Raw genomic sequence first — 8,537 nt, 5'->3', positions numbered from 1 at the left:
GAAAAGCAGCAATACACTTTTGGGCAGTCCCACGCTCAGACCCTTCCCAGCCTTGGAGTTCCTCATTGCAAGGTACTTTTCAGTGACTGAGGCATTAATCTTGCAAGGGCACAAAAAAAAGCCCGATGTAAAGCCTGATGGTCGCAGTGTGGAGGTGGCTTTGGCCACTGTGAGGAAAGGCTGGTGTTTATCTGTGGGATGCTGTGACTAGAAGTGCGTGGGCAGGGTACTGTGTCTGTCACAGGGTTGCTGGTTCTCCACCAGGTCTGAGCAAGGTGGACACCCAGCATCCATCCAACACAGCCCTGTGTCCCCCAGCCTTTGACTGCTCTCTGCATTTCATAAACCTGCAGTGGAGCAAATGCTGGGGAGAACTGTGGACCCCCATGCAGTGCCTACCAGCATGTAGGGGTGGGCCAGTCCCACAGTTCCTGGGCACTGATTTCAGGTTGTGCTGCCCATCTGGGACTGACCCCCATATAACAGCACTGTATTAATGATTTCAAAGGTGTGGCAAAACAATGCAGCCAAAATGGGAATGGATAGTGATGATGTGTGTTGGCTACAAGTAAGCAGTCACTCGGGAGCTGGATGATTTGTCCTAGGAAATACAGGCCAAGTCCAGGAAAAGAAGCCATGCTGGCAGGGAGAGCTCATAAAGCAAAGCTGGGAAGCAGCCACACTGCACTCTGAGCCTGAGCCTCGCTGCCCTGGGGTTCCTGTCCTTGAGCATGCTTTCACAGCTAGCTAGCCTACTTCTGCTGGATAATTTCTTCCTAATAAGGGGTGTTGGCAGGCAGCTGTGCTCTCCTGAGGGTGAGGGAGAGCAGCTCAATAACAGCAACAAACTAGTGTGAGGCAGGGAGAGTTCCTTTTGTTTTCAGCTCCAAGGGTCAGTGTGAAATAGAAATGCTGGAGGATGACTGGATGGCACTAAGGAAGCTTGAGTTACCCCTCACTCATGTTTTGCCCCCCTGAATGCTGTGCTGGCAGAGCAGGGCATCAGCACAGTAGTGATGGAGAAAAGATGCTTTAGGCTTCTCAGTTTTGCTCTAGATCTCCCTGCACAGAGGTCAGAGTACCACAAGCAGCAGGGCTGTGCCAATAATTGCCCAACAGCCAGAGGCCAGCACCGGTGGGGGATTACTGGGGAGCTGGGATGATGTGAGGTGTCTTGTGCACCAGCCAAATATTTCTCATCTGGCATGACAGCCCATGGCAGTCCTGGTGCTCCTCTCCTTCCCAAATGCTTCTCGAAAAGTGCCTTCCGCTCCATCTATGACATCCCTGCTCTGACCCCAGAGAGCTCTGAATGGGACTGGTGGGCCTGTGGTAGGAGAGTGCCTCTGCCAAATCACTTGCACACACGCACATCTCAACTGCCCCAGACAACAAGCTGCCCTCCTGTACTACCCATACAGTCTGTCACTCAACCCCCAAACACTGCAGAGCCATGGAACAGAGCATGCTTGCCTGTCCCTGCCAGCAGGCTCTTCAGTGCCCCTTCGGTGCTCCTTGTGATCCGGGGAGGCATTCTAGCTTATTGCAGCTATTTTGTTATTTAATCCCTCTTGATTTTCCTTAACACCTTTCCAAATATTTTAAGCTAGCCTTGTTGTGCTCATCCACTGTTTAATCTGAGGTCAAATGATTGTATCTTAATCCCTGGATCTCAAATGAATTTGCCTCTGGTCTGGGCAGCTAACCCTCCAGCCCTCTCCTACAGCCAGGCCTGCTGTCTCCCTCTCCTTCTCTCAGTATTTCTCTCTTTCTTGTAAGTTAACATTACTTGAGATGAACAAAACAAGTGATATCCCCCTGATTAATATTTCCAAACAATTTCATGTTTTTCTTGTGATGAGCCCCTGGAGCCTTCTCTTGTCAAACGAGCTACATGTGATCACAGCAAGGGCAATACTGTGCTTTTTGTGGCTGACTGGGTGCACAGAGCAAGCTGACATGGAGCAAATGTACAGGACAGCACCTGAATCCTTTGTACAGTCTTCCTGGAGGACCCAGACATGTTCTCCATTAGCAGTCCCCAGCAACCTGGCACTGTGCTTTTTCCAAAGGACATGTCCACCTTGGTGACACTGGAGTGGCAGGTACCAGTCCCCATGACCATGCCTTCCCCACATTCCTCTGCCTTTCCCGAACTCTCTCCCCTGTCACGCAGAGAGGTTTTGGGGCAAAAGAGCCTCTGAATCAGACTGACACAAATGCAAAGATGACAGGATGCTGATCTCAGCCCCATCCTTTGGGTGCTGCTAAAACTTGGCTTCTCATTTCATTGCACTTGCCCACATCTGTGCTGCAAGTTCCATGCTCAGACACAAACAAAAAGGCTTGGAGAATGTATTAGAGTAAATACAAGTTTTCAACAACATGTTCTAAATTTTACTGAGAGTAGATTAAATCTAATTAAATTCACACATTATTCCAGACAGCTAAAATGGCACATTCTACTTTGTGTCCTTAGCTTGGCCCAGAGGCTCAGAGACTGCAGAACTGGTCAGGCCCTTCATGTCTAGACTCAGACCCAGACTTCGCTTCAATATTCAGGACTGGATCCAGACAGTTTCATTGGTGTGTTAAGGATCATAACCCAGATCCAGGTCTGGTTTGGAGCACAGTAGTAATCCCAGCCCTGAAGGGTGTGCTGTCCTAGGCACTCTCTCATAAGGCCACAGTGCTGGTGGGAGAAGCTCACTTGGGTTTCCTGTTTCTTGGGTGCTGCTGTCACTGGAGCTCACACCAGCACCTGTTGGCAGCTCCCATGTCTTTGAGGTGCCCAAGTGGTTGGTGAGGGAGCCTGTGCTAGTCCAAAACCTCTCCTGAACTAGGCACAGAGAGTTGTGGCTAAATTCCCTCCAAACCCATCCTGTCCTGATAGAGTGATGGGCTAATGCAACCCCCTCCAAGGGTGTGTATGGGACCCTGAGGCGGAGGGGTTTGTCTTCCAGAAAAGGACAATGAGAGTTGCAAGTCAGATTCTGCTGTGGGAATCCACAGCAGAATCCCTCTTTTAAGCACAACTCATCTCTATGCAGCTAGTCTGGACTTGCACAGGAAGAAAGCATGTGAAACTCTGGGAATAAACCACCTACTTCCTTGTGAGGACCTGTAAATCTCACCCAGCAAGCCTGTCATGTAGCTGCAAAGGACGCAAATAAACTCTGCTGTGTAATTAGCACCCTTTGTATGCCAGGGCAATCATACTTAACCCCACATGCAACCAGGAATCAGGTCTGCCTGCACAGGGCTCAATGCCAAATACCCTCCCTGGGTGTTAAAGCTGCACTACTTCCCTCAAATCAGTATCACACGGTGAGGCTTTGTCCCATGTGGGAGGACGTGGCCTGTGATATGAAAGATCAGTTATGCTGCAAAGACAGATATCCTCTTCTAAAACCCACAGCCAGTGCTGATAGGAGTGTTTCCTAGTAAATACCTGCAGCACACTAAGCTAAATCAGTCTTATTTTATTACAATAAAGAATGAAATCTCTACACAGCATTTTTCCTAGTGAGACTCTGAGCTGTCACTGAGGTCTCTCTGATGGTGGAGTACTTTTCATCCCAAATTGTCTCTGGTAACCTGATTTCTGCAGGCTGCACCATGCAGAAAAAACATAGTGGTATGGGCTGAAGCTCTGTCACCGATCGCATGGGCACCACTGGAGACTCCTCCTTCCTTGAGCCTTGCTGTTTGTAACAGAGAAACACACAGAGCTCTGTGCCTTGGAGGGAGGCTGCACGACTTTGGGGGCTGGTGTGATTATCTCTGCAAGACATCTGATGGGGCGTCACATTGACAGCTGAAGCAATTCCTCTTTTTTTAGGACAAAGAAGCTTGAAGCCTGGGGGTGTGGGAAAGCACTTTCTCTCTGGTGGCCTCGGTGGCCTAAGGGGTCATTGGGAAATGCCATCCAGGGGACCCAAACCCAAGAGGTGCTTCTCATTTTTAGAGAAGCAGAGCAGGCAGGAGGTAGCTAAGCAGACCTGTCCTCCAGGTGAGGCTGGAAGAATGTGCCGGCTGTAGGCAGAGCCACCTCTGCAGTGGGGCAGCCCCGGGGGTTGCAGGTGTACTGGCACTCTAAGCAGCACTGCAGATTTCACAGGAGTCAGTATCAAGCCCAGTCTTTAAAGGCAGCCTCATCTTGTGCTCTTGCATAACAGCGAGATGGAAATCACACTGTGTTTATACAGACTGAAATGATAGGAGTCTGCTTGAGCAAAAGCTTGCACATGAAAGCCTCAGCTGGCTACAGAACTCCATTTCCAGGAGCTGAAGAAAACCACTTAGCCATTTAAACCTCTGAAGACTTCAATCACCCTGTTAAGATGAAGACAGAGTAGGGTGGGGGAGACAGCTCCCATTTGCACCTGCAGGAGTGCCGCCTCCAGGGGCAGGCTGTGTACCACCAGCCCAAGGAGCCCCCCGAACAGGTACCACGCAGGCAATCTTGGCTCCTGAGCCTGCCCGCTGTGACACAGTCCCTCGATTTAAACCCTTAATCCTGCAAAGATTGTGCAATAGCTCCTTCAGGCTGAGAACGGATTATGCCCGTTTCAAAGGTATTTGGCACTCTGGCTTTGGCTTCGCTGGGAGAGACCAATGAACCGGCTCAACCCCTCCTGCGATAGCACCTGTGGGCAATTCTTGCAGCTGGTGCCTAGCAACTTGCTCTGAGCTGCTCTCACAGCTAAAATTCAATGTCATTTCAGCCTTCCTTCCCAGAGGAGCAGCTCCTGACTCATCATCAGGGAAGAATGAGAAGTGTTTCCCACTCGGCTTGCTATAAATTAGTGATATGGTAAGGGCTGCTCTCCCTCTTGAGCAGGTGTCCTGCAGCCAGCTAAAAAGGCATCTCCTCTCAGCATGTGGGACAGCTTCACGTTCAGGAGATTTAGTAAATTGCATTTTTCCCCCCCTCCTCCCCAACTTGTTTTCTGCTCCCAAATGCCTCTCTGCTTTCTTGGAGCTCTCTGCAGAAGAACCAGGCTTGGATCTATGCCGTGTCTCACCTTGGCTTTCCTTGGGTGAGCCCCAGGTTGTGCAAACACACGCAGGTAGATACAAGCTTTGGGCCGTGCTGAGCACTCTCTAGTGACACACAGCAACTTTTAGATCACCTGTGTGACAAATGAAGGTGCCTCTGGATCTGAGAGAGATGCCCTTGGGAAATGGCAAACATCATAAAAAAACGCAGAGCCAACCAAGATTGCCTGTTTACGGGGCTGAGATCTTTGCAGATGTGGTGAGACAAACACCAACCTGCCCGGGCAGGACCGAGCAGTGCATTTCTGCGTGTGGGCAGGGCACAGGGATGGGTGATGGGAAGAGGGAGCCAACTGGAGGATCCAGCTGCAGAGTGGGCAGGGGCTCGGAGAACTCTGACGCCTGCTGGCACCATGCACAGGGGAGGAGCGCTTCAGCTGGGAGAGGTGGGAAGCTCTGAGGAGACGAAGTCCATGAATAGTAGGGCTGTGGTGTCACAGCCTGAGTGTTTTTCAGAGAAAAGCAAGACAAGGTGCCTTACAGGGCTTTTCAGAACTCTGGGGAGGGCATATGTTTGCCTCTGGGAGCAAGTCTGAGATCCAAATGCATTTCCAAGTGGGAGACTGTTAGGACATCTCAGACTTGTCTGAGTGGCACAGTTCCTGTGGTGGTGTCTGCTGGGCAGGTCCATCACTGCAGAGCTGACTTCTCCTTGCCTTCCCAGTCTTATTCCTTGGGAAGCCCTGGGTGGCCCTAGTGACTGCAGCCAAAGGGTTGGAGGTGCCTTATTGCTGCAAATAGTGGGGGCTGGCAGAAGAACCACCTTTATCTCACAGCTGTCTGTCCTCAGCTCCTGACTGCTTGCAGCCCTGTGTAGTCTAGAAGGAAGACTGAGAATCACCTTGTTTGGACTCCACAGCCTGAAGCAGATGAGGAAAGAGGCTGGTAAGTGCAGAACCACCAATGGAGATGTCTCCAGCTCATCCCAGGACCCTCAGCCCTTTAAGATGGGACATGGCTCTGTTCCCAAGCCCAGGAGTGGTGCTCAGCATGCTTCAGGTGGGTGTTTGGCTGAAAGATTTGTCATTATACAGGTCACCTTAAACAAATCCAATTGCATTGCACAGGTTAGCTGATAGGCATAGAGAAGCATTTTATATGGAAAGGCATAAAAACCTCGAGTCTGATCTGACCTCATCTAGTGTCCAGTGGGTGCCTCTGCCTGCATGGGTCAGGAACTGGCCAGTCCCCTGCCATGCTGTGATGTCTGAAGGCCAGGAAACATTGTGGTGGCTCTGTTTCCCCTTCAGCCACAGGAGGGGACAGTTCTCCAAGCAGAGTGGCTGAGTAGCCTCTGCCTTGGGTGTAGATGGCACTGGTTGTGTTGACTGGCCCAAAGTGGGTTTGGGACAAGCTTGGGACAGCAGAGCTTTTTAAAACAGTATGGCCAAATCCAGGAGAAGATGCTGTCTGTAGAACAAGACTGTGCCTTTGCTGGCAGAGGGGACTACTGACCCAACCCGCACTTGTGAGTTAGACATGTCCTTCTGCTCTGGCAGTCCCTTCCCAGCACAGCCTGCCTGCGGTTTGCACAGCTGTTCCACAAGCTCCTTTCAGGCCAAATCCACAGCTAGCTGAAGCAGTTTCAGTCCTAACTCTTGCATAGCCTGGCTCAGAAGAAAGTGTCATGTAGCCGGGAGTGTGGTGGTGATTTGCAACCGGGAGATGACATGTTGATAGCAAAATCCTCAGCTCAGAAAATGTCTCCTTCCTTCCTGCAAACCTAAGAGGACTGAATTAAAGCTGAGCTTTCTGACCTCCAAGTTCTTGACTTCTGCTCTCACATTACAGGAGCAGCAAATCCTGTTGCATGAAGCAGAAATCTATCTCTCTGAACACGCACTATTTCAAACTCTTCTCTGCGCAAACTGTTCCAGACTTGATCAGAAACAAGTCTGTTTACTAACAACAGAACTAGGAAACTTCTTTAGTATTGTGGGTCTTTTTCCCCCACAGTTTTTTTAGTTTTCATATTGAGCCGCTGAAGCTTAAATCTGTCAGCTAACAGTGTTTCTAGCTTTCAGTGTGTTTTACTTCAATGTGTTTTACTTTGCCTGTTTGCCTGTATATCTCTACATGCAGAGTGTGCTCTGCCTTCTTTCTGATGGAAAGAAAGGTTTTCCTTGACTTGGGATGAGGTTAGAAGGACAGGCAATAGCACACCAATTTTCACCAAATAAGTAGAGGGTATCAAACTGCAAAAGAACAATGGTAATTTTTTTCAGTAGTATTCATACTAACACTTTTGTACAAAGGGGTTGAATCCTGCTTCCATTTATGCTGATGTAAATCTAGAATAATAAAATTCTTTTACAGAATTTCATATTTTATTAGTCCAAGTGTCAGAACTAGAATTGAATATATAATAATAGTTTGATCATTGTATCCTTGTGCAGTTCTCAGTGTGATTATAGCATCTTCTAGACATATTAATGTCTTTCCAGTGTGTTTAGGTGTTAACTTTCTGACACAAGAACTGCCCAGTGTAAGCACAGCAGCAAGTGTGATGGATCCCAGTAGTAGGAAAACCCTTATATGCTACTTCAGTAGTAAAGGGTGGAAAGCAAGGTTTGGAACACACTTCCAAGTGCCATGATAGTTGGGTTTTACTTTGAAGATCTCTTTTGAGCTTTCTCTCCACCTCTGTTTAGGCAGAACCAAACTCTGTTTGCTTTTTTAAGTTGCAGTCACTCAAAAGCTGCATCTCCAGGATGAAGTAAGTTAGCATAGCTCAAGACTTTGAGAAAAATCATTTTTACAGACAGCATTAGTATGGTGAAGTGGGTTTTTGCAAAGCTGTTGTCTACTTCACACGATGACTTATTGGACAGTCTGTTGTTGTAACAAGTGCCAAGATCAAACTGACCAATTTAGTTGTGAAGGTTTACACAACCTTTAGCAAGAGACCTTTAGCAACAGGGAACTTCACAGACTTGGAAAACCTTGGTGCAGTGAAGGCAGCAAGCTTTAACAGTTGGCCTCTTAAAAGGCCGCAGCAAGGTCAGCTTGGATTTAGAGGAACAAGACTCTTGCAAAACCCAGGAATATTTGGTCCCTTGGGAACTTGTGTGGCTTGTTCTGATGCAGAGCCGTCCTCCCGCGTGTCCCCAGCCCCAGGGCAGCAGCAATGCCACAGGGAGTCAGAACTCAGGAGCGAGGGAGAACTCCGGAGGAGTGAAGGCCGCCCTCCTGGCTGCCCCCGTGGCCCAACAGAGGTGGAGGAGGGAAGCGAGGGCCCCGCAGGGTGAGGGTGCAGCGCAGGTGGACAGAGCGGTGACTGTCTAGCTGCGCGGAGCGAGCCGTGCTGGGCCAGCGGCCGATGGAGCGCGGGATCCCCGAGGGACGCGCACCCTGAGGAGACATTTCGAGTGGGCTCCTCGCCCTGTGCCCCACGCGCTCCGCAGCCCCGCTGCTCCCAGTCATCGCAGCGCGGGGCCGTGAAGGAGGCACCCACCCGAGGTCCGGGCGGGGCTCAA

At 49.8% G+C, this 8,537-nt stretch overlaps 1 protein-coding gene across 3 annotated transcripts in view; it reads left to right on the top strand.

The window, feature by feature from the left end:
* The window catches only part of ATL2 (atlastin GTPase 2), a 48,126-nt gene continuing 39,589 nt past the window's right edge, over positions 1-8,537 (top strand). Inside the window, exons 1-2 of one of the 3 annotated variants that reach the window (XM_029964847.1) lie at positions 1-72; positions 5,921-6,060. In XM_029964847.1, coding sequence (XP_029820707.1) covers positions 5,931-6,060 — 130 coding nt within the window. In that variant the 5' untranslated portion in view covers positions 1-72; positions 5,921-5,930. Of the gene's footprint in view, positions 73-5,915; positions 6,061-8,537 lie in introns of those variants that run through there. The other 2 variants (XM_029964845.1, XM_029964846.1) reach the window with 2 other exon arrangements.

The sequence above is a fragment of the Manacus vitellinus genome, unplaced genomic scaffold (assembly GCF_001715985.3).
Source record: "Manacus vitellinus isolate BGI_N305 unplaced genomic scaffold, ASM171598v3 scaffold_81_pilon, whole genome shotgun sequence".
In the NCBI taxonomy this organism is placed as follows: Eukaryota; Metazoa; Chordata; class Aves; order Passeriformes; family Pipridae; genus Manacus; species Manacus vitellinus.
This window is presented reverse-complemented; position numbering and strand designations above follow the sequence as displayed.